General features: G+C 55.2%; 7 protein-coding genes across 7 annotated transcripts; 4 read left to right on the top strand and 3 right to left on the bottom strand.

Moving 5' to 3' along the window:
* Nucleotides 1-297: 297 nt before the first annotated feature.
* On the top strand, nucleotides 298-3,758 carry B0I36DRAFT_429189 (uncharacterized protein; the record flags this gene model as incomplete). Its single annotated transcript, XM_046162491.1, has 2 exons — nucleotides 298-969; nucleotides 1,037-3,758. The coding sequence occupies 2 exons, from the start codon at nucleotides 298-300 to the stop codon at nucleotides 3,419-3,421; spliced, it is 3,057 nt and encodes a 1,018-aa protein (XP_046015043.1). The 3' UTR covers nucleotides 3,422-3,758.
* Nucleotides 3,741-6,218, bottom strand: B0I36DRAFT_317282 (trafficking protein Mon1-domain-containing protein). Its single transcript, XM_046153135.1, has one exon. It carries the CDS (start codon nucleotides 5,953-5,955, stop codon nucleotides 4,030-4,032), a length of 1,926 nt encoding a protein of 641 aa, XP_046015042.1. The 5' UTR covers nucleotides 5,956-6,218; the 3' UTR covers nucleotides 3,741-4,029.
* Nucleotides 6,219-6,761: 543 nt separating this feature from the next.
* Nucleotides 6,762-12,685, top strand: B0I36DRAFT_372710 (Dopey, N-terminal-domain-containing protein; the record flags this gene model as incomplete). Its single annotated transcript, XM_046160141.1, has 6 exons — nucleotides 6,762-6,858; nucleotides 6,922-7,052; nucleotides 7,124-9,507; nucleotides 9,564-9,799; nucleotides 9,853-11,318; nucleotides 11,375-12,685. 6 exons carry the CDS (start codon nucleotides 6,762-6,764, stop codon nucleotides 12,683-12,685), a joined length of 5,625 nt encoding a protein of 1,874 aa, XP_046015041.1.
* Nucleotides 12,686-12,751: 66 nt separating this feature from the next.
* Nucleotides 12,752-14,304, bottom strand: B0I36DRAFT_86002 (RNA cap guanine-N2 methyltransferase-domain-containing protein). The gene is made up of 3 exons (XM_046163471.1): nucleotides 13,901-14,304; nucleotides 13,666-13,764; nucleotides 12,752-13,533 (listed from the first exon to the last, which is right to left on the bottom strand). The coding sequence occupies exons 1-3, from the start codon at nucleotides 14,020-14,022 to the stop codon at nucleotides 12,819-12,821; spliced, it is 936 nt and encodes a 311-aa protein (XP_046015040.1). The 5' UTR covers nucleotides 14,023-14,304; the 3' UTR covers nucleotides 12,752-12,818.
* A 284-nt stretch (nucleotides 14,305-14,588) lies between these two features.
* B0I36DRAFT_360402 (GRASP55/65 PDZ-like domain-containing protein) lies at nucleotides 14,589-15,806 on the top strand (the record flags this gene model as incomplete). Its single annotated transcript, XM_046158305.1, has 2 exons — nucleotides 14,589-14,765; nucleotides 14,865-15,806. The coding sequence occupies 2 exons, from the start codon at nucleotides 14,589-14,591 to the stop codon at nucleotides 15,804-15,806; spliced, it is 1,119 nt and encodes a 372-aa protein (XP_046015039.1).
* Nucleotides 15,807-16,015: 209 nt separating this feature from the next.
* On the bottom strand, nucleotides 16,016-17,176 carry B0I36DRAFT_85972 (DAD family-domain-containing protein). Its single transcript, XM_046163470.1, has 4 exons — nucleotides 16,696-17,176; nucleotides 16,557-16,614; nucleotides 16,373-16,436; nucleotides 16,016-16,292 (listed from the first exon to the last, which is right to left on the bottom strand). The coding sequence occupies exons 1-4, from the start codon at nucleotides 16,987-16,989 to the stop codon at nucleotides 16,226-16,228; spliced, it is 483 nt and encodes a 160-aa protein (XP_046015038.1). The 5' UTR covers nucleotides 16,990-17,176; the 3' UTR covers nucleotides 16,016-16,225.
* A 744-nt stretch (nucleotides 17,177-17,920) lies between these two features.
* B0I36DRAFT_360400 (uncharacterized protein) lies at nucleotides 17,921-21,465 on the top strand (the record flags this gene model as incomplete). Its single annotated transcript, XM_046158304.1, has 3 exons — nucleotides 17,921-19,018; nucleotides 20,582-21,022; nucleotides 21,181-21,465. 3 exons carry the CDS (start codon nucleotides 17,921-17,923, stop codon nucleotides 21,463-21,465), a joined length of 1,824 nt encoding a protein of 607 aa, XP_046015037.1.
* Between the last annotated feature and the right edge of the window lie 5,134 nt (nucleotides 21,466-26,599).

Genomic DNA, 26,599 nt, shown 5'->3' with positions numbered 1-26,599 from the left:
TCGTGGATGTGACAGGCATATATTTGGGACTTCTATTGTAGCTTCCATCTCTGGTGCAGCTTCGGAGGCTCTGGTCGCGCCTTCCATCATCTGCGTACCTGCCGAGACCACGGTTCGGTCCGTTCAGACATCAAACAGCACTCTGGGCGCCCCGTTCGATGGTTCTGTCACTCGAATCCCGTCAACTCCAGCTTCCTCAGCCAAGCGCTCTTTTTTGATGATCGTTGGACAGTACCTCTTATCTGTTAGTCTACCGCATTCTGGCAGAGCCTGATTCCAAGTCAACCTTCTCCAGCCATGGATCACCAGCGCCTTCCAAGACGATGTGCCAGCCACGGCTCACTAGGTCGTGGGCACGCATCAAATCGAAGACCAGCACACAGCCTTTCGATCCGCAGGCCACTGCACAAGCCCCTGCGTGCTGTCAACGAAAACTCAATCCTGCTGCCGTCCCCTGGTGCCCTGGAGGGTATGCTCAAGACAACCACCGAAACGGGAGACATTGGCATGTGGACAATCAAACCTGTGCTGCCTTCCTCAAAGCGCAAGGAGTCCATCTCGTATATGACCAGACCTCTCCCGTTCCAAGAGAATTCATTTCTCAACGACGGAGCCAAGTGGAACGAGACTCGTGGACTCAACAGGAGTCAGACAACATCTGAAGCACAATCTCTGTATACGTCTGGAAGCCAAAAGTCGGTCAACAGCACGCTACCATCAACCTCGACAGTCGAGCATGGTCACCGATCGTTTTCGATGACTACTTGCGGCTCCAGGCACCTGCCTCATCAAGCATCAAGCCTCACAATGAAAACGCAGGCCAGCAGCCTTCAGCTTCAACGGCCGAGATCACCATTTCCCTATCCGACACGATTGAGGCGGCCCGGTGTGCGACCGGCATCACCCGCGCTCACGGAGACAGGCCTTGTTGACTACAGCCGCATGGTCGAGATTGACCGGATCTCTTCCGTATGTAGCAGGCCGTGGTTTTGAACTGTCAGGGAAAAGGAACTAACTATTCACCTCATGGCTAAAGAGAACTGAACACGGCTCATTTCGTTCCATCGATCCCACAAGATCATGCAACCGTGTACCACTTGGTCTCCGAACGGAGGTGAATGGCTCTACTCCACCGCTCCAGGATCGTGGCATCTTCACGGACGATCGTGCACTACGCGCCCCATATCCCCGAACCATGTCTGCTGCCTCAATTGCATCTTGGAACGCTCGAAACCGCTTTCACACCCAACCGGTCGAGCCCAGAGCTTTCAGCTTGACCTCGGCAGCTCAAATCCCCCCTCATTTCGACCGCAAAGTCACGCCTGTAACTAGCCCACAGCCCACTTCGTCCACAGCGGATGCTCGGTACTATGATTATACCGAAGATTTCGAGAAGAGAGAACCTGGCTCAGAGAGTGCTACTTCCCGCAGGTTGACCAATTTTTACCCCGTGGGCCGCGATGCGAGAGGAGTGCAGAGGCTGAGCGCTTATGAGCTCGATCAGGACACGGAAGATCGACAGTCACACTTTTCCACTGCCAAAAGCCAGATTCCCGGTTCCGAGATACCAAAGCCTCTTGATGATGCCCCTAGTCATACACACGCTCGGCCCGCCAGCTTGAGCTCTCTAGCGGAACAGGATGACAACAATGAACAAGGCATGACTTGCAAAGGGTGGCACGCTATGCCAAACACGCTCAGGCAAGAGCCTGTGTTTCGTGTCAATGACATCGATCTACTTCCCTCGCAGCTCGCTCGCAGCTCGATTGATACATTCGACCCCAACATGGACATGGACAGTAGAGACATGCCACTTTTCAGTTATTCGTGCTATCGACCGTCCACCGTTCAACAAACACATGCGTGTGCTCTAAGCCGCCAAGTCCAGGTCAGGACAAGATCAACGCCCACAATACACAACGAGCAAGGAGTTATCGTCGGCGACGAGACCGGAGAAGATTCTGATTATCAGGATTCCACAGGAGATGATAGTGGTGCAGCACCTCTGAACTGCCAGACAAGCTCAGGGTATATGCTGAAGCCGCAGGTCACACCGGCGCTTCCCGACGGAGGCCCGAGCAGCGATGCTCCTACCGGTGGTCAAAACGGTTACTCTGAGCTGACGACAGAGAGCCGACAAAGTCCCCGTGTGGTTGCCGCCAATGTTGCGTCTCCCACAGATCCAATAAATGTGATGGGGCAAGGAGACCAGGGACTTTGCCCGGAATCTACTGAGCGTCGCTGTCGCATTCCGAGAAGCATGACCGAACCGGGCCCGCTGAATCACAAGGGTTCTAACGTAGTCCTTGCGGACGCCATGGACTCTTCGACGGTACATTCAGTTCTTGTTTCAACTTTTGGGCATAAGCGAGGACGAGGCAATTTCGCCAGAATCAGTGATCCCCTGCCGACAAAAGCTTGCATAGATGGTTCAGACTCAGTCAGTCTTTCGTGCACGCCGATAGCGCTTGTTCAGCCAAAACCAATTTCTGCTAGCCGTCAACTTAAGGTGAAGAACAGCATACCACATCTGATGAAAGCCCTGCCTCCTGCCCCAGGGTGCGACCAAGCTAGCACATCTCCAGATCCGGCATTCAGCGACAATGGGGAGTCCTCAGAGGTTCTCAAGCCGTACAAGTGCACCTCCACAGTAGTAGCACGCTCCCAAGATGGTCCAGAGCAAGACCCTGCCTCAAACCTGGGCAACAGTCATGCTGGCCACCCACGAACAGGCCATCCGAAGTTGAGATTGAAGATGAGACTGTCACCTACCCCTTCGGCAATAGACAATGGTATGCCTGCAAACAGTTCCTCATCACGAGCAGCCCACAAGCCGCCGCAGCGGTTGAGATTGAGATCCTCACCCAGCTCGCGAAAGTCGACATCTCGAGATGATACGACCGAGCACGCTGCCATTTCAGCTTATGTTATGCGACCTGCTCAGATTTTGGGGAATGGTCAACCAAAGGGGTCTGGTGACGGTATACAGGTGCCATTGACAATAAAAGCGTCTCAAGAAGTTTACGAAAGGCCTGTGAAACAGAACGCATGTCCAGGCACCGCAGAAATCTGGGATTCGGGATCAGCAGTGCATGACGCATCTTTACCTAACAAGACCGCGCTCAAGCTCAAGAACCGGATGTTGAGTGTGCTGCGCTGGCTGGACGAAACTCACGACCCACGAAGTTCTGATATCATGACTGCAACAGAAAGCCTTCAAACAGAGCAAAGTCTTCGCTGCAAGAACGAGTCTGTCAAGAACCTGGGCATCAACGGTGGGATATCGCAAGCTGGACCTCCAGACCTAAGATGGCCGCACAAGAGTTTGAGAAAAGTGGTTCGAGCCAGGATTGTCCGGCTGATTGAAGATGCTAAAGGAGCCGTGCGAGGCCGTATCAAAAGACGAGCTTGCGATGTGTGACTCATGGTCACACGACGAGTCTCAGGCGACTCGGCCATTCCTGCAATTCATGCCACAGATCGTGCACACTGCACGAATGTCATAGGTACCTTTTTGGGCTGAAAGCTGCCGCCACGTACTAATATTATGTCTATGCGGGATTGCGGCAGTCTGGATTTTGGTAATACGTGAGGAGAAACGTTGACTGGTGTGGATGAGGCTGAGGCTGAGGTTGGGGAGTTACCTTGGGAACTGGTACGATCCCGGGAAGAGGTACAATGTATCATTGCTAAGAGCTGATAGACTTTTCACTGCCAGTAAGCATAAATAGCAAAATCATCCTTGTCGTGGAACTACCTGTGATCATTGGGCTATGGTGCATGCGGTATTGCCGTCACCGGAACCCGTCTAAGCAGTCAGGGCCAAGCAGTAAGTGGAGGGTGATCTGCGTTGTTGTGAAATGACTACTATCGGAAGACACCAGCGAATTTGCCGTTTATGTTTCCATTTGATTTATGATCGCAGAGGCCTATCTAGCCATTGGTGTGCCTCTTCTAACCAGCCGGCCACAAATATGTTCCCCTCTTTCTCACAAATCGCGCATAAATCTTTGTCTTGCCTTATTTGCTCTAGAACACTCCTCCACCGATAATAAAGATCCGCTCCTCCTCACGGCGAGCCCACTGCATAATCTTGTTGGCGGCCTGCGTGAGAACTGCGCGCGAGGTATTCGGCCCGGCAACGCAGTACAGTTCGAATATGGGCGTGACCCAGGCGAGCGACGCCGAGTGCTCGCTCACGCAGTGCAGGACCTTGAGGTGCGAGTGCCGGGCATGCACGGCCGCGTGCAGCTCGTGGTACAGCGACATGAGCTTTCTCCGCGGGATCGGGTCGCTGAAGGTCGGGTCGAGGCTCGGCATCGTGAATTGCACGTTGGCGCGAGACTTGAAGAGGAAGTGGCTTATCGTGGACGACGGTGGCGCTGGCGTCGCCGTGGTGGTATTGTTGTTGTTGTTGGTAGATGACAAAGGAGCTGCGGCTGGCGGAGCCATAGGGACGATCTCGTGGATCGGAGGGCGGCCGCGCTTTGTCACTTCCGAGATGATACTGAGAAGCTTTTTGCGCTGCAACTCGGTGATGACATCGTCGCGCATCTTCTGCAGGTCGAAAAAGCTCTCCTTGTCCGGGCTGACGAGGATGATTGCGGTGTCGTGATCGATGGAGGCACCGCTGCCTGCGCTGCCGGCGCCGGTGGTGTCGCTACTGCCTTCGGTACTCTCGCTGTTTTCCGTCGTGACCGTGTGTTCTGCTCGTGATTGCAGCCAGCTCACGTACATGTACAGATAGCCCTGGTTGTTGAACGCCGGGAGACACAACGGGATCCAGTTCTCGCCACCTGCAGCCTTGATACCGCCAGACTCGAAAAGCATGTTGAAAATGAGCTGCAGGTCACTCGGATGGAGTGAATGCCTGCGAGGGCGAATCACGCTGACCAGCTTGCCACCGGCCACTATGAGACCATAGAGCAGGTTTGCCGTGCCTCGAGCTTTCAGAAATACATTGTTGATGGCATGCCGGTGTGACTTTCGTAATTTCAAGCATTCTAGTGCGCCAAGAAGCGCCGAGGGCGAGCCTTTGGTGAAAGTATCTGCCAGCGATGATAAAAGGGATTCAGTCCCTTGAAGCGGCTTGCGAAGGTCTGACGACGGCCGATTAACGAATATCCTCGTCAAAGTCGGTAGAGTGAGGGTCGAGAGGATCTGCATATACAGAGCATCGAGCTGAAAGCGCAGTTGCTGGTCGCTCTCGCCCAGGCTGCTGATCGCGACAAAGTACAGCGGCCCCTTGGTAGCGATGACGAACCTGGTGTTGCCCGCAGTGAAGCCCTGGAGAGGGTTTTTCGAGGCTTCATAAAAAGAGATGATGGTCTGAACGACACCCATGGACGAGTTGATGAGTCCTAAGTCCCCGTGCCTGCTCCAGATGGGCTTGCCCGCAGAAGAAAGTACCATGTAGTGCTTCATTTTGGACTTCCACAGCACAAGTCTGTCGTCGTCAGACATACCGTCGACAGTTTCACCAGGGATGGGGTCGAACTCGGCAGTGAAAGAGTCCAAGGGATCCTCATGCCCGTCTGCCGTTCCAGTCTCAAAGGGCTGGACTGCCGCTGACTGAGAACGTAGCAGTGCCCAGGCCGGACTCCTCCTGCTCGCGTCGCCGCCCATGAGACTCTCGAGGTCGACCGGAGCCCTTGCCGTGCCTGCGTAGCTCATGATGCTCATGTTGTCGTCCGGGTCGACGCTGATCGAGCTGGCACGGTCGCGGCTGGAGGAGCCAGGGTCCTCCTGGCCTTGCCCGCCATTGCCGCTGTCAGTGGTAAAGGTGCCTCTGGTACCGTCCGGGAAGCTCAGTGTCTGGATGTTCATGGACGAGACGGCAGTAGTGGGCTTGGACTGCATGCCGGGCCGCGGGGGCAGAGGGGGCCGCGGCCGGTCATGGTCGTCGTCTGTGCCGACGCTGCTGGGCCGCCGGGCATCGTCTTGGCCCATGGTCATGTTGGCGGCGGCGGAGCGCGCACCATCTCGCTGGCTTTGCTGCGGTCAGGGGAGCGAAGCTGTTGCGCCTGTTCGCGTCTGGGAGTTCTGCAAGGACAACCGGTATCGGTCTAGGGCCTAGGTTCAGGCCTGGCCCACGATTCAACCCCGCCGGGCAGCAAGCAGGGTGGCCCAGTCTTGCGAATAAACCCTCTCGGCAACGCCCGCGTGGCTCGGTCAAAGATATGTAGTCGACTTATTACGCAGCGTTCGGTCAATCGATGTGCCCAGACGTCGCTGTCTTGAAAAAGAAAGACATCCCAGGCGCTGGAGTGTAAATTGTTGGGGAATCAGGCACCTCGTCGTGTGCTGGCTGACTGCTGCATGGTTGCGCAGACGTCATGCTTGCGCCAACTCGACACCGACTCAGTTCTAAGGTTCTAGCTTCAGCGGCCTGGGAGCGTGTGGCCGAGGCCGGTGCTAGGGAGCTGCAGGGGGAAGCTGCGAGCTACGGGCAACACAATGGACCCTTGCAGTTCTTAGGGGCACCGAGGACTGGCCTACAAAGTACCGCTACATGCTACAAGCGCATCCCTGCCACAGCTAGCGCCGTCCCTGTACAGCGGTGTCTGGACAGATCGTCCCCTCCATGGATTGCAGATGGTGATTGCCTGCTGCGCGTCTGCGTCTGCGACAAAGGCTGGGATGCTTCTTCATGCCAACGAACACCACCAAGAACGCTCAGACGCCGTCGCAGAACGATACACGATACTGCGGCATGCGGGCAATAACCTCGACGCCTCTGCCTGCTACGAAGGTCGCCTATCATGGCTCTTGAGCCAGGCCCACGCCGCTCCATGTCCCCCAACAGCTCTGGCCGCGCATCACCAAACCCTCGACAGTGGAGGAACCAGCTCAGCGCAGGTCAGTCACAGGCTCTCTTCGTAGAACACAATCACGATGCTGACCATTGCCTTCGATTTCAAGACGACTCTTCTGCTTCCAAGGACAAGCACTACCGAAAGTATGCTTCTGGCGTCGAGCGATCGCTCTCCCTCTTCGAGACAGCCCTGCAGGAATGGGCCGACTACATCTCGTGTCTGAGCAGGCTGCTCAAGGTATGGACGACCCCTCCCACATATCAACACCACAAGTCGACAGAATTTCTAAGTGCCATCTCGATCACTAGGCTCTACAGGCTCGGCCCTCGACTATCACGACGGTCCCCTCGAAGGCACTGGTCTCCAAGCGCCTGGCCCAGTGCCTGAACCCGTCGCTCCCCTCCGGTGTCCACCAAAAGGCCCTTGAGGTCTACAGATACATTTTTTCCTTTATAGGAAGCGATGGCCTATCCCAAGACTTACCTCTCTATCTTCCCGGACTCGCCACTGTCCTATCGTTCGCCTCCTTGACAGTCCGCGCGCCGTTTCTTGATCTTCTCGAGACATACTTTTTGAAAGTGGATGCAAAAGCGCTTCGACCAGCACTGAAGGCTTTGATCCTGGCACTCCTGCCAGGTCTTGAAGAAGAGACCAGCGAGGACTTTGATCGGACACTGAAGCTCGTGGAAAGTTTCAAGGTCGCTGTTCGGGAACCCCATGGCAAAGTGCTCTCCGAAGTGCATTCAACAAGCGACGATTTCTTTTGGCAATGCTTTTTTCTTGCCACAATCACGGGCCATACCCGCAGGACAGGAGCTTTGGTCTATCTTGTTCGGTATCTCCCCAGACTAGGCCCATCCGACGGCACAGGCAAGTCCGAGGACCCTACAGAAGACTTGGCCGCTCTTGTCACATCGCCCGAGCCAGGACTGCTCCTCCGCTGCTTTGCTGCTGGCCTGCTTGATGACCAGCTGCTTATACAGCGAGGTTTCCTGGACTTGCTGGTGACGCACCTGCCGCTGCATTCACGCATTCTCCAGACCAGGGCCAAACACGACGATATCGAGCTCTTGCTCCAAGCTGCCGTCGGGGTTGTGACCAGGAGAGACATGAGTCTCAATCGGCGCTTGTGGGCGTGGTTTCTAGGTCCTGAACCTGCCGCAAATGATCATGACGCCACCCCAGACTCGCCAGCGTCACCAGCAGAGCCCTCAGCCGGCTTCCTTGCCTCGAGAACGACTTACTTTGAAGAGCATGGCCTGCATTCTCTTTGTCAAGCTCTGCTCTCCATGATAAAGTCAGCGGCGACAGAAGGCCCCGCCGAGAGAGCTCGGCCGTATCGGATCTGCTTGTCTTTGATGGACCGGTGGGAGATCGGTGGCTTGGTCGTCCCTGAGGTCTTTCTACCAGTCATCACAAGTGTCAAGGAATTCAAATCTCAAGCAGCGACAAAAGCCGACTTTGCGGAGGTTTTACGAAGTGCTAGTGTCTTCTTTGATGGTGTAGAGAGCGGTTTGATCTACGGCGAGCTTGTCGGTCTTGTCGCTCAGTCTTTCGCGCCTGGCAGCACGCCTTTAGCCAAGCGGGTCGAGTCTTTGGATCTTGTGCAATTCATCATGGCCCACTTCAATATCCGTGAGGAGGAAATGGTCACAATCCATGCCCCCTTGGCAGCGCTTGCGGTTCTGGCCATGCTGGAAGACGTCAGGGAGAGGAGTAATAGTCCCAACCGAACAGCCGATGTAATACCTGATTCACTTGCGGGGCAGGCTCTCGAAATCGTCTTGCAGCTTGTAGACCTAATTCCCGAAAGAGCCTTTCCATTGAAATCTGGCCGCGAGGACTCAGCTGCGTCTGTGGACGCCCCTGTCCTGGCCTCCATTTCAAACGGCGAACTTCTCAAACGAATTCGTGCATTCTACGTCTCGGAGCAGGGCAACCTAGAGGCTAGTCCCGTTCCCTTTTCTGGCAGATCAACAGGGCAAATGCTGCTGCTGAAGGCTTGTAGCCTGACATGCGACAGTCTTGTGTCCAGGCTGCCAGCAGCATCAACATCGATCAGAAGTCGACTGCTGGCATTGCTGCTGTCGAAGGCACCCAGAGAATATCCCATCGAGACCGATCAGCTACTACAGTCGATCCATGCGCAACTGTCCGAAGAGACATTGGAGTTTCTCACTTTCAAATCGATGCTCTTCATATCAACCCAGTTATACACTGGAGAGCGGATATCACCGGCTCTCCTTTCCAAGCTGGTCCCGGGTCTCGTCCGACAAGCATGGAATCACCTCTCCTTTTCAAATCCGAAGTACCATGTCGAGGCTGTCCGGGGCCTATGGCAGCTTCAATCTGCTCTCACACTCTCCAATCGCGAGGTTGAGGCAGTGCTCACAGACCTGATGACAAGACAAGACAGCATTGGCACATTTGCGGTTCGTCGTGCTGATCCTGGGCGGAGTTTTAGCATCCTTTGGACGCATACTTTGCAAGACAATCCGTCCCATTTCGACCGCCGTGGCCTAAGAAGCCCAATATTGGAGGCCAAGCCCAGTCTGAGGCTTGCAGGCATGGACCACTACAAAGTCATGTTGACGCGGCCTCTCTTCTCGATGCTCGATGCTTTGCATGATGAGCGAGTCCAGCTCTTTATGGCTGCCAAGATGTGGCTTGGCCACATGGTTGGCATTGAAAAGTAGGTCACGCCCAACTGAGACCTATGATGTTAAGAGAAGACGCTGACCACCGCAGACTCTTTTTGATATTTGTCGAGAAGTTTGCGGCTTTTACGTTCCTGTATGGTTCTCGAGGATCGGTGAAGGCTACAGTAGCAGCGCCCATGAGCTTTAATGATGATGCCGATCTCGACATGGCTGTTTACTATCTTCGTACACTATCAAATGTGCTGCGATGGGCCCCTGAAGCATTTTGGGGGGTTCTCGCGACACGCGTCATTGAGCACCCTGACCCCAGCCTTATTCAGATAAGTATGTCTCAACGATGGTCCCTCCACCACTCACGATTGCTGACCCTCTTCTAGCCGGATCCGAAGGAGGCTTCTCTCTTCAAGAGTTTTTTATGCACGTCTGTCTACGCTGTATTGCTGGCAATGTTGCTCCGACTGATAGTGGACGACAAGTCTCCGTGGCTCAGTTGCACCGCAGCGCTTTAAGTCTTTTGCAGCAGCTTCTCGGAAGCCCACATACGGAGGCATTGCGCAAGCTCAATATCCAGGATGCTCTAGTTGAGAGGCTATTGCAAGCTTTGACAGGTCCAGACCCGTATATCCAGGTGATGCTCCTCGACGTGGTTGTCTCTTCCATCAAGCTCCAGATGGCGATACAAGATGAGGTCCCTCTGTCTCCGTCAATCGAGAAGCGGACCCTTCACCAGGCTGTAGGTAGCATGAGGCTCTCTACCGCGCAGACCTCAGAACAGGCACCAGAGTCCAGTCCAGTCCCTGCTGCTCTGCTGCAGTGTATACAATCTGCGCTAGTATCACCTAACAGTCGTCCGGTCTTGGACAGCTGGGTCGCGTTCCTTGTTGAAGTTCTGCCACTCTATTCTCGGTCTATATTCCAGGTTCTCATACCACTGGTCGAAACTCTTTGCGCCCAGGTGGGCGAGGCGTTCAACACGCTCCGGGACACATTCAAAGACCCGGGCCTAAGCTCCCAAGTCGTTGGCGCGCCTGAGACGACTCTGATCTCGCTCCTCAATGCACTGGAACAAGTACTGGCAAAGGCGCACGAATGTCTCTTGGTTGAAGAGAGCAAGAACATCGTGGCCAAGAGCCCTGACCAGCCTCAGGGCTTCTTTGGCAATATGGTTTCGGGCGTCTTCAATTCTGAGCAGCAGCAGACTCGCAGCGCCACTGCCAACGACAGGCTGACTGTCCTTCTCGCCTTCCAAGATGCCGTACGAATATGCTTTAGGATATGGTCATGGGGCCAAGGCAGTGAGGCTGGCACGCTGGACGCCGATTCAGCCGCCTCATTCAACTATACGTCTCTGCGCATGAGGAATCGAGCCAGGAGGCTTCTCGAGCACGTCTTTGCAGCGGAGGCACTCGAGTGTCTCGAAACTGTGGTGGGCATCTGGCGGACATCGTTGAAAGACCCTGATACCACAAGGCACTCTGCCGTCTTTAGTCTCCTTCCTGCGCTTGATGGTTCGCGCCCTGCAAACACCATACCTGCAATCTTCAATGCCATATATAGTCGCAGCAACCCTGGGGCCCTCGACCCATCGAGGAAGTCCACTCTGACCATCTCGTTGCAGGACACCGACCTTGTCATCTTCTTAGTCGACTACGCGAAGTCTCTCGAAGACGATGCAATGGACGAGATTTGGCAGGATTGCATGACTTTCCTCAGAGACCTCCTTACCAACCCCTTCCCACACAGACAAACGTTGCCGAGTCTACTCGAGTTTGCAGCGATTCTAGGTGAAAAGGTCGACAACACGAATTTCGGTGAGCAGAAGAGGATGAGGCGAGAGCTTGGCGTAAGTTCTTATGAGCCGTTATTGTCAGGTCGTGACATTTGCTAAGATCAATGTAGGATATCTTTTTGCGACTACTTACAGCCTTGTTCACTACACGTCCGGCGACCTTCGCCGATGCCGTGTCGGTTGACAAGGAGAAGAACGGCAAAGTGGCTCCAGCCACAACAAACAGTCCACAATCCAGGGCGGATGACGTTGTCGGGATTCTCGCACATATCGTGCCAAGCTTGCCCAAAATCCTCGTGGAGTCTGATCGAGTGCTCACAGCGGCCGGGACGATCTCTGCAAACGTTGTGGGTCCGAGTATACGATCCAAGGGGTTTCCCGATACGATCTCGAAGAGCATGTTGACGCTCCTCTACGAGCTCACAAGGTTGCAGAACAATCAAAAGACTTGGAAGAAGGACATTGGAGACGCCTTCAACGATGCTAGATTCTTTTCCTCTTCTACAGAGCTGGTTCGAAGCGATTGGCTGCCGCTCCTGCACCAGTGGACGCGGTCTGACAAGGAGCGTATCACTGAGATTCTCAGTCGCATTACACCACCAACTACTGCCGGCATCGTCTTCGGTGTCGGCGCAACATCTGCGCGCCTCGAGGCAGACCGCAAGACACAGCTCAACCTCCGTCGTGTCGCTACTCTGATTCTGGCGTCAGGGACAGACGCATTCGTTGCAGACCTACCTGCGATACTGGAACGTCTGGTAGAGCTTCTTGCGGCAACGGCAACGTCGTCCCCTTCGTCTACGACCAGGGCCGAGATCTATATGGTGATTCGGGCTTTGACCCTTCGGACGTCTGCCGTGCACCTGTCTCCGCTCTGGCCCATAGTGAATGCGGAGATGCACGAGGCCATCTCCTCGGTCGTTGCCCCCGACAATAGCCCTAGCGCTGACACTTTCAACAACGCCTCCGTCTTGCAGGCGTGTAAGTTGCTTGATGTGCTTGTGGCAGTGGCACCAGACGACTTCCAGTTGCACGAATGGTTGTTCGTGACGGACACAATTGATGCCATCTACAGGTCGCCGTCTTATCAACCTGTTGCTCTCGTTGATGAACTGTCAGAAGAGCTCGGTGCTTCGGTCGCCACACACGGCCACGCCCTCCACACCGAATCGGGCTCTGGCAGTGCTGCTTCGAGTGGCCTACACCGGCGACCACTACTGGGGCCGGGCGGTATCAACGTGGACTTGACCATTGACCGCAAGGACGAGCTGGTGGCGAAGATCCTGAGGCCGTTCTTCGGTCAACTCAGCATCTTCCTGTTCGAATCAACGTATGCAATGGGTGCTCTAGATGAAGAGTGGTGTGTGGAGAGCCTGCTGCGAGATTTATTCGACGAGCGAAGCATTGTAAAGGCGCTCTAGAGAGAAGACCGACCCTAGATAGACTGCGGCTGTAATTTTCAAAAAGTGGGCAGTCGTATCGCTGCTTGCCCTTATCCCCTGCGACTTCGTAGCATATGCCATGGTCCATGGTGTGCCTTGTTTGAGAGATTCTTTATATGGAACCATCCGGAGCCGCGGCAGGTGAAGCCGGAATGTATGCGACAAGAGCTTTACTCGCGCCATGGACACAGTACTGCGCTACGTCAACCTTCTTTCTCACGCCGTCTTCAGACACATCGTCCGCTGATGTGGTTGGGGCGAGCTGGGCGATCTGCCGAAGGTCACTGGTCCGCGGCAGGTACAGCGCGTGGTCCATGATCTTGTAAGCTTCATGCAGCTGTGCGAGGTTGTACGGCTCCATCCCGGACAGGTCAAACACCTCGTCGGTGCTGTATCCCGGCCCGCCCCAGGGCGGGGACGCGAAGATGACGGTGCTGGCGACGTCCACAGCCAGATCTTCTGACAGGAGACTGTTGCTATGCCCCGAGGAGGAGTCGGCGCCTTCCGGCCCCTCGCGGCAGGTGCCACCACCACTACTACTACTACTACTCCGCCGCAGCAGGGCGAGGTACTCGAAGCTGTCCCCGTTGATCCAGGTGATCCTGTCCGCCACCTCGGGGCCGTACAGCGACGCGTTATGCTGTGCGCACGCGAGCGTCGCCGTGTCGCGCTCGATGGCGATGACCCTGTCCCACCGGAACTTGTCCGGGTCGCCGGGCTCCGCTGCGCTGGCAAAGGCGATGCTGTTGTTGCCCACCCCGGCAAAGGCGTCGATGATGATGCGCTTGTGGGGTGGAGTCGTGGAAGCCATCTCTGTGGCAATTTTGCTGTATGGGTTGGTTTTGGGAGGGAATGGTCAGTTCGGAGGGTTCATGCTTTGGGGGACGGTGTAAGTGGTGAAGGAAGCCAATTTGGAACAAGGAAGAATGCTGGGCAGGAAAGGAGAAGAGGACACTTACATTGCTACTGGCTCTGGGGTGACGCCAAACCACGCGTCATGGGTGAGGTGGAAGCCATCGTCGTAGTATGGGAAGATTGTGTATCTCTGTTGCCAGTATCTGTTTCTCGTTGTTAGTGGTGCCTCGAGACGAGCATGTACTTTGTGAGCGTTTCCCTCTGCATTGCCTTTGTCCAGACAGATACACAGCAGTGCGTGGAGCAGTACAAACAGTGTGATAAGACAGGCCTACTCACTTCTGCAAGTCCCACGGGACTTGGCTAATCTCGGTCCAGTGATTGCACTCTTTTGTGAGCGGGAGGTCCCTGACGGACTGTATGGCTGGTTGACTCATGCCGAATGAACCAGAACAACGCATTTCTGCAAGTGCCTTATCTAGAATGTTGCGACTCAATCTGGAATGTCTCAGGGCTGGGTTCGGTGAGAACGAGGCGAGATACTTTCGAAGGGTCCGGGTGTGATGGCTCAGCCAGGCATGAGTTCAAAGCTGCGGTCGCGAAGGCGGAGGTTGACTTTTTGATGTCCAAACATCGACAAGGCAAGATCCACCTGGGCTGGAGCTAGAGCTTGTTAGCGGGTGTCACCCCTGCAGACAGGAGTCGTTCAGGGTCCCCGGCAGCACAAGACAGCGCTGTGGCGCAGCAGCTAGCCCACTGAGCTACCACCCAGCTCAGTGTGCCTGCGCTCTGCTGCAACAGGCCAGGGAGTGCTAGTGTGCAAGCATAGCAGTCAATTTCCACATGCCACATGGAAGCGGACAGCTTGCCTCGAAACATCGTCATGCCCTCAACGCCCACCCTACAACAACCCCGACGAGGACCATGATATAGATAACCACCACATCCCAAGCAGCACAGCCTCCGAATTTTCTGCCTTCCCGACGACCACAACAGCCGCAACCACTCCCAAAGAGCGCGCGCCGCCATGTTCAACGCCCTCAATCGCTTCATATCGCGCCTCGACGGCGATCCGTCCGCCCACCAGCAGCAGGGCCAGAAACAAGACCATGGCTACGGCTTCCAGGTCCTCCGCAACACAAACCTCGAGTTGCACGCCGACCCCTGGTTTGACTATGTCGTCGGCATCAACGGCCGCATGATCGTATGTATTCGCAATCATCCCTGCGGTCGCTTTCCCCCCTCCCAATTACCGTCCTTGACTAACACGGCGGCCCCTCCTCCTCCTCCCTCCTCGCTCCAGGACAATCCCGACCCGAACCTTTTCGCCCAAGAAGTACGCAACTGCGCCGGCGGCAATGTAAGCCTGGGCATCTGGAGCGCAAAGGGCCAGCGCACGCGCGTGCTGCACATCCCCGTGCCCCCGGCCAGCGCCAGCGCCAGCGGCCTCGGCCTCGCGCTGCAGTGGGCGCCCCTCGCCCTCGCCGCAAACGTCTGGCACGTCCTCGACGTCCCCGCCAACTCGCCCGCCGACCTCGCCGGCCTGCTCCCCTACAGCGACTACATTCTCGGCACGCCCGACGGCACGCTGCACGGCGAGAGCGGGCTGGGCGAGCTCGTCGAGGACTACATCGGCCGCCCGCTCAAGCTGTGGGTGTACAACAACGAGTACAACGTCACGCGCGAGCTCGAGATCGTGCCTAGCCGAGAGTGGGGTGGCGAGGGCGCCCTGGGCTGCGTGCTGGGCTTTGGCGCGCTGCATCGTCTGCCTGCGCCGTTGAGCGAGCCTGTCGAGGCGCCTGGCGAGACCATGTTCGACGGGGGAGAGAACAGCAGCGAGTACGACGCCATGTTTGGTGCGAGAGGACAACAGCAAGGAGCGGGCGGGAGCATCAACAGCTTTTCAAACACGTCATCACCAGCGCCGCAAGCCTCGCAATCATACCCCCCTCCTCCAACAGAAGGCGGCGAGTTTCTGGTCCCAGCTCAACTGGCACCACCCCCGTCCACAGGAGGAGCGATACCGACGAGGAACAAGAAGAAGGACAGGCATCACGGGGCAACGAAACGCGGAGGCGGGATGGACGACTACTTTGCTGAACAGGAAAAGAAGAGCAAGGAGCTGGACGGTACAATATCAGCAAGTCGGACACCACCACCGCCTCCGCCCAAGGCCGGTGGTGGACCACCAAGAGCAGGGTCGGGGCTTGCGACACCTACGGCACAGGAAGAAGAGGATAGCTGAGGCTATAAAGCTGCGGTGATATAGTGGGCAGTGCCTACACATCTCTAGCACAAAGCACGATGACAATATATGAAGCTATGCCCTTCACGCGAGGAATGCGTTCAGCCATATACCTGACTCTCGGCTACACAGGTTCTGTTCTGTATACGTACATATCCCTGATGAACGCTGTACCACCGGCTTGAGCGTCTTTGTGACTTGGTCAGCTGTACAATGAGACCTGGGCGGCTGCAGGGGATAGGCCACGCTTTGGGTCCTACGACACGTCGCTGAACAATGAAAGCATGTGGTTTTCGGCTCGGCGACCCCTCCCTCTATAAGATAAGTCGCTCTGCGCTCCTCTGCTCACTTGATGGCGCCGGCTTCGCGGTTGAGTCCGCTTGACTTCGCTTGGTTCGTTCCGTCCCGATCGTCGCACTTCAGTTTATGAAGTTGATGCAGAAGAAATGCAGGATGAGGCTGCCCACGACGTAGTCCGCAAATGATCTGAGTAGAAGTTGTCCGGGTTAGTAGTGAATGACGGTGACCCGCGCACATCCAGGCAAGAAGACTCGCGAGGACTGTACCTTTCTGGTGACACGGAGGGGAACTCGGATTTGTTGGCTTCATTGGTCTGGATGCGTAGAGAAACTATACGGCAGGCAATTGGAGTTAGCGACACGCACTGTGAGTCTGCACGGGTTCCGTGCTGGCGGTGACTCATGCAGAGCCCTAGTTTGCCATGGGACGGTAAAGCTTGCGAGAACTTACCTGTCAAGACGAACTGGCCAACCGTGGCAGAGAAACCGGATAGAAAGGCGTTGAATGGCTAGAAGCAAAGGCGCAGCACTGTCAGAAATTCGACAACATTCTAGGCTCGAGTACCATCAATATTTCGACGAGAACGTACGTAGTTGCCCGCCAGGATACAATAGACGAATTGGAGCGCACCGACAACGGCGAGGAAGGCGAGGAAGACGTCGATGAGCTTCGTGCGCTGCGGTGTCTTCTTCTGGTACTGCGAGATGACACTGACGATGGTGTGTTGGAGAACCGCGGGTACCGACTTGGGGTTGCCGGACTTTGAGGGGACGGACGAAGACGAGCTCGTGGTTGCGGCTGTGGATGGTGTCGTCGTGGTCGCAGGCGCCTGGACTGGGACAGCAGGGCTGGGGGCCGCTGCGGCGGACTTCTTTGGCGCCATTAGGAGGTTCCTTCTTGTTCTGAGTGTGATTCTGCCCGTGGGGTAGGTTGAATATTTTCCGTGACGACTGCGAGGTTGTCGTGTGGCATTGACTTTTGTCAATTGTGGCTGGGATGTTGGATGATGTCGAAAGGTACTACATTTCGCATTGAGAATGGACACGACAGCTTCAACCTGAAGAACGTCCACGCCCAGGTGTACGTTGGAGACCCACTCTCTGGGGGGGTTACGTGGGCAGCTACGGCCCACTGTCTCAAGAGCTTCGAGGGTACGTACTTTATTGTACATCGCAGTTGTGGCGCAGCCTAAACGGGACTAACGTCGCAACCGCCCGGCTCAGTCAAAGCTCAGCCGAGTCGCAGTCACGGCTCAGGCTTTAGCACAGCGGTTTCTGGGCTGCCTAATCCCTTTAATACTCCACCAGTAAAGTCCTGAAACTCCATTTTACCAGAACTGTGAAGACCCTCTTAGCAACTTGGGCGCTCATCCTAGACCCTCTTCAGCCAGCGAGGCTCAGATAAAACTCACCCGAAGCAAGAAGATCCATTAAGCTGACGAGCTGGGGCAAAGAGGACTTGGGTAATCAGAAGCCAAAACAACCCCAAAACACACCAAATCTGCTCCAGGTTCTGTGGTGATGCCACACCCGTGACCGACCGCGTATCGCTGTATGATGGAGTTCCACAGCGACTCCGGACTTTTGCTCGATCCTACCGATTGGAAGCTGCAGCATTCGTTTGCGGATTGGCTTTTGATCGAGAAGGCCGCCACCCGAAACGCCGCCTAGGAAGGATGTCAGTCATTGGACGATGCTGAACTACAGCGTCTTGTCGAGTTATCCGGTCCATTTTGGGGCCGTGTCCTGGGCCAACCCGAATCTCTTACAGCTGAAGAGAAGCACATTGCAAAGGGGTGGCCGCCCCGCGACGTCATGTGCGCCAACCTCGCTGAGGTTACCACAACCACCGACCCCATGACACCGGAAGCTTTCCTAGAAAACGCCGCTACTGGGGCAGAATGGATGACGCTCGCACAGACCAACTTGCTCGATCAACGCTTCAATAAGCTTGCTAAGGGCCAACGTCGAACACAATACAGCACGCAACATTTCGACCGATATCGCGCTGGATGGTTAGTGGCGACCGAGGAGGAGAAACGAGCGTACCGAAACGCTCAACTTCGAGGCCAACACTTGCGCAGACCTGGCGTACCTCTCGATACTGCCGTCTTCAGGGAGAATATACAGACTTTGACCCAGCGTGGCCATATCGACGAGGAGTTGCAGCATCAAGCTCTATGGGTACAAGATATCCTCTCACATCCCCTCCGCAAGTACGGTTTTCCAATAGTCTGCACCACCGATCTTCACGAATATCTCTCAGGAAGGCTTCGTCCGCTAGGCGAGGGTCGTGCCAATGTAGCTCCTGCCGTCTTTGTCAACAACTTTATCAAGTCCAAAATCTTTAGCCCTTTTGGGACTTTCGACGCGACCGCTCGGTTGAGCCCAGGCAGGCTCGGATACTGGGAATACAGCTTACGTGCCGCAAGTGTATATCAAGTATCTAGAAGTCCGATGGATCATCTCGTCGATGATGGTGCCAGGACTCGCTTCATGCATCGTATGGTACGCTATGGCGGAAGTCTCGAACCAGAAGAGGACATAGTGCAGGAGCATAGGTCCGAACTTGACGAGCAGTATCTTGTTGTCTTGGACTCGAGCTTAGTGCCACTTATCGCCAATGATAAGGGGGCGTTGCGCAAGGAGGAGAGATTGGAATTCGAAATCGTTGCATGGCTGTACGATGCGGATTGGGATCCCCCTTCCCTGTCTTTCCCTTTCCCGGATTCCCCTGCGACCAGAACCTCGGACGACATGGTAGTTGCAAACCCCACGAGAGACTCCGATGGCTACGCCGGCCGGATCAAGATCTCTTTTGGTTATCATCTTTATATTGGCATCTATCCATATCTGGTGCAGCCAGGTTTCAACCTGAAGGATATCTGGGCGCTCCACCGATCCGAAGATTATGTATATCATAAACAGGATCTTTCTGAACTTCCGTTGTTTGAGGTTTGATAGTTTCGATAGGGAATAAATCTCGGTATAACACACACATACACACAGACACACACCCCTAGACACGCGGTGTGACACACACACCATACATTTCCAATAGTCAACACTCACTTTTCCTTTGGCGCATTTCTTCCTCTGTAATCTCGTCGAGTTACTTCCTTTCAATTATGGAGCTACATCAAACATGAAAGTTCTTCCTTTCTGTCTCTCTGACCATCCTATCTACACCGGTGCTCGGCTCTCAGATGCCGCATTGTGTGCTATCAAATACCGAATCGCTTCGTGTGCAAGCAGGCCGGCCTTGGGCCCGGCACGGGGGTTCGCCGTGGGCAGAGTAGTTCGAGCCCGGGATTGGAAACAAGGGGCCGGAGTTCACGAGGCCTCGCAGATGCTAATTTGGCATATGTCCTCAGAGCCGACAGAGCTACAATAGATAACGTGGCCCCACAACCCCCTAACTTGATCGGCGGTACTTATCTGCGAGTCAAATCCAGTGATCAGCACACTCTTAAAGGCCATTGTTACGCCATACGGCATACCCCTCTTCCATGGATGATACTTCTTTTCGTGGCGATCTGCTCACAGTTCGAAGTATCGGAGCTAGATCGTTACCTGATTGGGCAATATCCTTGACTGAACAGGTCACTGTAGCTCTGTCGACTCTTAGGACATACATCGCTTGTTGGTGGCGTTCCCGGTTTGTGGGGACAATCACGGAAGAACACGGCCCTGTAAAGAGCACTGATGAGGGAAGCACGATGCCCAACATCAGAGGTTGCCCCCGAATACTTCTGTTGGCCGCTTCGGTAGCCGTCAGAGACCAGCGCGGCGACCCGCTTAGTGCGGTGCCCAAAGGCCGCAAATTTACTCAGACCTCTACTCTGTCCGAAATGCATCTGAGGGTGGACGAGGTATCTATCGCCAAAGAGCGACTGCCAGAATGGGCTGTGAGCGAGTGCAGCGATTGCTTGCGAGGGCCCGCCTCCATGCATGTCGGCACGATTCCTGATCAAGTCAAGTTGGCATGATTCGAGCTTCCCCAGTGGAGACGAATACATTTTTCAAATATGGCAAGACACACACATTGTCACAAACATCAGCCCTGCCCTGCCAACCTCACGCCTGTTCCGCTAAGTTCGACAACCTAGCATACTGACCCCCCCCCTAGTTTTCGACCCCCCATGTCGAGACTAAGTGTAGACGGTAGAAACTGGGGAGAGTCTTGACAATACTTCGGGCCCCTGCTTGATCGCTTTTATCCGATAAGTTGGCGCATGGGGGGGGTTCGAAAACTAGGGGGGGTCAGTATGCTAGGTGTTGAACTTAGTTATGAGGTCCTCCGCAGCTTCCACGAGCTCCAGCCACACATGCGACATACATCTCCCCAAGCAACGAAGAAACGGATGACGTAAGCGTAAGGACCACGGCCCGCAACCACCGTGAACCCCAGTCGCATCTCCGCGCCGCCTCGGCTTCTCCAGGTTGTCCGGGTTGTCCGATGCCTCGTTACAATAGTCCGACGCCCGCCGCGGCACCAGCCAGTACAGCCCCTACGTCACAACCTTTGCCCCCGGCGGCGCCCTCAGCATCCCTGTCAAGCCCGCCGGCGGCGTCAACAACAAGATCAAGGCGTTTGACGTTAGCGAGCAAGAAGGCGGCTCGGGCACCTCGTACGCCACGCCCCAGGTGGCCGCCCTCGCCGCGTACCTGCGCGGGCTGCCCAGCCGCTTCAGCGACGAGCTCAAGGAGCCGGCCATGGTCAAGCGCCTCACCCAGATCCTGCACCGCCGCGTCCCCGTCAACGAGATACGCGGCAAGCTGTACGACCGAGACAAGGTGCACCCAGTCATCTGGAATGGACACTACGGCAAGTCCAACTGCCTGCTCGAGAACAACGCCGACCCAATCCCCGCGGGAGTCTGCCCGGACTTCCGGGACACCATTCGCGAGACAGAGGTCAAGATACCCGTCCCCGACGAAGGCCAGGCACCCGGCCAGCCGGACTGCGCCCCACCGGGGACCGGTACAGGCTCCACCGGCTCCGGAGCTCGTGCTGATGCTTGTCCTATGCCCCCCGGCCCCCCTTCCTGACCACAACCACGACCACCAGCCAGCCACCGGGCGGCCTGCCCACGTTTGCGCCCGACCCCAAAATCTTTGTCGTCATCTCCCTCATCAGCTACTACTCCCTGCAAATCCCCGGCGGCAGGCACGCCGTCGAGCCGCGCCAGGGCGGCGGCGGTGCCATCTACGAGTACTGGGAGGTCTTTGCCCAGGACCTCGGCAAGCGCATCAACATCTGCGGCGCCAACGTCGCCCAGCAGGTCAGGCTAGACTCCAGCACCTACCCTCCACAGTTCACAGACTTTGACGCTCGCGGCTCGCGCTGCACCTATTAAGCCAGGGACGGAAGGCCTGGTCTGCTCATCTGCGGCGACTCGAGGGTCAACTGTCAGTCGGTCCCTTTCGAAGCCGTCAGCTGCAACTCATCCGGGGACCTCGTCTATGGCATTGCCAATGCTGTAGTCATCTGCTCTTTCTAAGGACAAAAGGGGAAACAAGGAATGGAAACAAAGAGAATGGAGGAGAAAAGGGAGGCGCAAAGAGCCAAGGCTTCCTCGCGCGTATGGCGGAGTCTCTTCTCTTTTTAACGGAATTGCCATTCCTTGATACATCTCCTCTTTGTTTTCGACTCTTTCCCCTTATTCACGACTTACTTCGCTCGTCTGCCACGCTGGCCTGAAAAAGGAGCCGGCCCTACATCCTTGCGTGGTAATACTGCTGGTCTCTCGGCTCTCTTCCAGCTTCTGATTCGACGCCTGGTGCCTCCTTGACAACCCCTGAAGACTTCCCCGTTAAGTCACTGAAGCTTTGTCGATCCCGGCTTGTAAGCCGTCCGTGTTGATACATCAACTAGACTCGTTCCAAGCGAGTTACCCATGTCCAGAGTGGTTCCGGCCGTGGACTGTCCACGTGGCAACATGACAAGCCATTTCAATCTCTGAAAATGCTATTCAGTATCGTTGCCATCGTCCGCGATCTGTACCTACGCAACACCGAGATCGCTTGTGTTCTGCCCCGCCTGTGTTTGAAATTGTGCCGTCTTGCCAGTCACATATGACCTACAGCGTCCAGTCTAACTACTTTAAATCTCGCTTTGAACAATTTGGTCGAGAATCGCACGCACTCATGATCCAAACCGGTACGCTATGATAGGTCCACATGTTGGTCGACCCCTGCCTTGCGTTGCATAGGAGCTTTACGTGTATAAATACTCGAGGTTCTCCCCTCTTTGCTTGACCCTAGCCCGGTGCTTCCTCTGCGCATCTTGTCATTCCTGGCAGCAGATTCCTCGTACGTATACGCACTAGAGACGCGGATCCCGTAAAAATCACGTTGCGAGCACGATGCGGGATCTCAGCGACCTGTCGTACCGAGAGATCGACAGCAAGCTCCCTCTGGTTTTTCTTTTTTGTGTCGTTGCAAGACTCGGCCCGGATAACACGCATCGGCCGCTGGCTATCGCCCAAGGTCCGTGCCTCAACAACCACCACCGTGCGGGACCATGCCTCACTGCAAGCAATCTGATGCTCATACACAACTACCTCTCGTCTTCGGGCATTCGCCCCTTCATCAAGGCCGAGCTAGCCCTCGCAGCTGAATTTTACCGTGCGACTGGGCCTGGATCGAGCCTGGCACGTTTCGAAGTGCTCTGCCCCGCAGAAATTGAACCGGCTCTCGATGAGGAACAAGCAGAGAAACTCAGACAGGCACCGGTTCCCGAGGCTGATTTTGAGTTTCCCTTCATCCTCAACTGTCTCCTGACAGCTCTGAGCTCCACAACATCCGGGGACGACTTCATTTGCACCAATGTTCGTCCCTGGCCACTAGGCGCTGTGTACAACCACCTCAATCTCGGACAGGGCCTCGTGGTCTTTGATATCACCGCCTATGACAACGTTGCGTGCGGTGTCCACGCATTCAAGACACAGTGGTTCGGCTGGGTTGACGAGGATTCAGAGTTCGGATGGGATCCCGTGGAAGACGATCCGCCCATGAACACTACTCGCGGCATGCTCCCACCAGGCCTGTCCATTGATCACGTCCCCTTATCAGCTAGAGAATTCGCTGCCAAGTTCTCGCACGGCCTTGGAGCCGATTTCGACAATGCTCTAGATCAGCTGGACCGGGTGCCTGTTGTGGATGCGTGTGCTTCTGACTGTGAGTAACGAGATGTTGATTCCCCGCGCTCGTGTGACAACATGTGCCGTAAGCTTGGGAGCGCTACGTCACTGAGCCCATTGACTTACAAAATACACTCACTTCATAGTTATCTGGCCTCGGACGCAAGATATCCAGAGTGATTCTCATCACCAAAAATTGCCATCATCCGTAGCTTCGACTTCAGAACCTCCTTCGGTCCAGTCTCCTCAGACATCATCAGCACAGCATTTTACAAATCTCAAAGACATGACCATCGCGAGCTTGTTGTCGAATGTGTCTGATATTAACATGTTAGATATGGATGCCTTTATTGGGGTGCAGAAGATCCCCGACTTCCAAGCGCGACTCTTGCACCAGCTCCGAGCTAACCCCAGACAAATCGGAACCTCGGCAGCATCTGCTCAGCTGTTGACTCTCGCCTACGCTGGCGAAAAGGATCTCGACTGGGCTTGTTATCATATCCCTCTCGCCTTGCTGGATTTAGCTCTCGGCAGTCCAAATTTGAGAAGCGGTCGTGCCTTATCCCTGTCAATTGAGACGCTGCAAGCAACATCTGAGGAGCTGCTCAAGACGATCCTCAACGCGCCGGCGACGAAAGAGGGAAACCTAATCCAACTCAATCTCCTGGAGGGTCCAAACAGGTCCAACGATGACTTCAGCGTGCAGTTCCTGCAACTCCTCGTCGATGCCGCCAAGACGTCGCCACATGCTCGACGTCTACTGCAAGCCCCGCCGCTGCTTTCTGGGCTCCTGAGCCACCCGCTCCGCGGGAGCCAGTCAATCGACAAAGACAACGGAAAAACAAGCGAGGCCTCATCACCAGTGCCTTTACTACCGACCGACCTCTTCCCCTTGCGACACTTGCTTGTCAAGCGCACCATCTGCCGATGTTGGCGTCATGGACGGCCTCGCTACAAACACATCTACTTGGGCGATCAATTGTTGAGGCCAGCGCACATAGCCGCTGGCATTTCGGATCTTTTAGCCCCACAGAGTCCGAAGACTCGGCGGGCTTCCTTCCTCTCGCCGTGCCCTGCAGCAAGTGTGCCTTTTCTGGGAGTCGAGGGCCACAATGATGGCGATGATCTTATCGATCGTGGTCATGACAACGATGGCGACGAGACGCTAAAAGCAACATCATTACCCTGGGCACCGGAAAGGATAGAGGACTGCACCGAATTTGTCTCAGCCTCATTGCGGTGTCTCACATCGTGCCCAGGTCTGCTCGAGCCTGGGAGCTGGACGCTCCTCGCGATATACGACAGACGCCCCCGTTCATCGCCTAGATATGCCTTTCTCCGTGCTGCTAAATATAGAGAAGCAGGAGATGATGATGCAACGGTGAATGTCGACACCGCCTGTTCTTCTCAGCCGACATGCACAGCCACTCCTGGCAACAGCACTTCCTCCGGCACGGACCCGCGAGGCAGTGGGGGTGACAAGCAACAGCATTACCATACTGGTCTTTTTGACATGGTCACTGACATCCACGGCTTTCTAAAAGCAACGACCCCAAGCGAGACAGCATCATCATCATCATCCTCGGACACACAGAGGCGACGAGAACAACGCGTCATGATCGAAGGGCAACGAGAGGCGTTTCTAGGGCCGACAGCACACCTGTCCTCGCATGAAGCTGTTCCCTTTCTGAACGATTTCGCTCGTGAGACCAGCACATCGATCAACAATACTGACGAGGCGGGACTTGCAGAAGTCAAGAGAAGTCGAATGGAATATATCGGTGGGTTTGCTGATACAAGCCTTGCTCCTTTTTGGCCGTGCGAGGTGTACTACGCGCACCTGGATAAGTACTGATAGCCGTGATGTAGTGGCCGAGAAGTACGAGCCGCCCAGTATTTTCGACTAAGATTCGACTGTTTGATATATCTTAGACTGTCTCGTCTTATTGGATTGTTTGGCACCACGGAGCGCAAAGGAATAGGGTCGGCACAACTTCCTTTTCCAAGCTTCCCAATACATACTTCGTGGGACAAAGGGGGGGGCGGGGGCTTGATGGAGAGTTCTGTATTCGAGAATTGGTGCATTTTAACACAAGCATTCTTCAATGTGGACGCATTGGCGTTATTGCCGCGACAAACGGCGCGGCTAATCAGTCCATCCTCCAACGCGTGCGAAAATTCGATCCACAGGGCAAACGAACACTTGGGGTCATCACCAAACCTGACCAGCTGCCCGCCGGATCTGGCACTGAGTCCAAATTCCTCGAGCTTGCCTAGAACAAGGACGTGTTCTTCAATTTGGGATGGCACGTCATCCGAAACCGTCGTTTTGACGAGACCAACTTCAGTTTCCACGAGCGGAACACTGCGGAAGCTCACTTCTTCCAAGCGTCGAATTTCAGCGTTCTCCCTCCAGAAATTGTCGGCATCGCGGCACTCAGGGGGCGGTTAAGTCTACTTTTATTTCAGCACGTCAAGGCCGCACTACCGCAACTCAATACCGAGCTCGAGTCAGCACTTGCGAAGGATCTTCGTCAGCTGAAGACGTTAGGAGACTCCCGGGAAAACCCTTCGGCCTGCCGCGTCTATTTAACACAACTCAGCATCGAGTGTCAGGAAATCTGCAAGGCAGCTATCAACGGCAACTAGAGCACGAATACTTCAAGATTGGTGCCGAAGATGTCGACGAAGAGTTTTTGGTAGACGAAGAAAGCACAATCGCCAGACTGCGCGCAGTGTTACAGCACTGTAATGGAACATTCAACGAGAAACTCCGAAGAAAAGGTCACAAGTACCATCTTAAAGCATCAGGGGAGGCGGAAAAGCACGTTGACTCCATGAGTCTAGGGGATTTCCTCTCAAAGTCGAGTTCGCCAAGGCGTCTGTCCAGGGACGATTCCAGGGCCTGGGTGAAAAGGTTGCTTCAGCGGTCTCGAGGTAGAGAACTGATGGGAAACTTCAATCCGCATCTTATTGCTGAACTATTCTAGGATCAGTCCAAAACATGGGAGCACTTGGCAGAGGATCACGTTCACAACATCGGCCAACTTTGAGAAGTTTTGGGCGAACCTCCTAAAGCATAGGGCTCCGCAGGATATCAGAGGTCGCATTTGGTTAGTCACTTCTCGAATGTTTCAGTTGGACTCGAAGCACTGACTGCGAATGGCTTAAGGACGAGGATGATCCATAAAGAGCTTCAACAACGAAAATCGGCGGCCTTGCACGAACTATGCAAGATCCTTGAAGACCTGAGGGGTTTCCCTATCAACTACAACTACCACTATACTGCCGTGATCGGTCGTCGGCGGCAAGAGAGGCTGGAAATGCGACTGAGAAGACTCATGCCAGC

The sequence above is a fragment of the Microdochium trichocladiopsis genome (assembly GCF_020744255.1).
Source record: "Microdochium trichocladiopsis strain MPI-CAGE-CH-0230 chromosome Unknown B0I36scaffold_3, whole genome shotgun sequence".
Classification (NCBI taxonomy): domain Eukaryota; kingdom Fungi; phylum Ascomycota; class Sordariomycetes; order Xylariales; family Microdochiaceae; genus Microdochium; species Microdochium trichocladiopsis.
This window is presented reverse-complemented; position numbering and strand designations above follow the sequence as displayed.

What these genes read in the sequence shown, in the direction of transcription:
- B0I36DRAFT_317282 (XM_046153135.1), bottom strand. Translation starts at nt 5,955, where the DNA reads ATGACCATGGGCCAAGACGATGCCCGGCGGCCCAGCAGCGTCGGCACA.
- B0I36DRAFT_85972 (XM_046163470.1), bottom strand. Translation starts at nt 16,989, where the DNA reads ATGGCGCCAAAGAAGTCCGCCGCAGCGGCCCCCAGCCCTGCTGTCCCA. An exon ending in GTATCCTGGCGGGCAACTAC is followed by an intron (nt 16,615 to 16,695) that starts GTACGTTCTCGT and finishes CTTTGCTTCTAG; the next exon opens with CCATTCAACGCCTTTCTATC. An exon ending in TGGCCAGTTCGTCTTGACAG is followed by an intron (nt 16,437 to 16,556) that starts GTAAGTTCTCGC and finishes CCTGCCGTATAG; the next exon opens with TTTCTCTACGCATCCAGACC.
- B0I36DRAFT_86002 (XM_046163471.1), bottom strand. Translation starts at nt 14,022, where the DNA reads ATGCGTTGTTCTGGTTCATTCGGCATGAGTCAACCAGCCATACAGTCC. An exon ending in GTCCCGTGGGACTTGCAGAA is followed by an intron (nt 13,765 to 13,900) that starts GTGAGTAGGCCT and finishes AACGAGAAACAG; the next exon opens with ATACTGGCAACAGAGATACA. An exon ending in ACCCCAGAGCCAGTAGCAAT is followed by an intron (nt 13,534 to 13,665) that starts GTAAGTGTCCTC and finishes CAACCCATACAG; the next exon opens with CAAAATTGCCACAGAGATGG.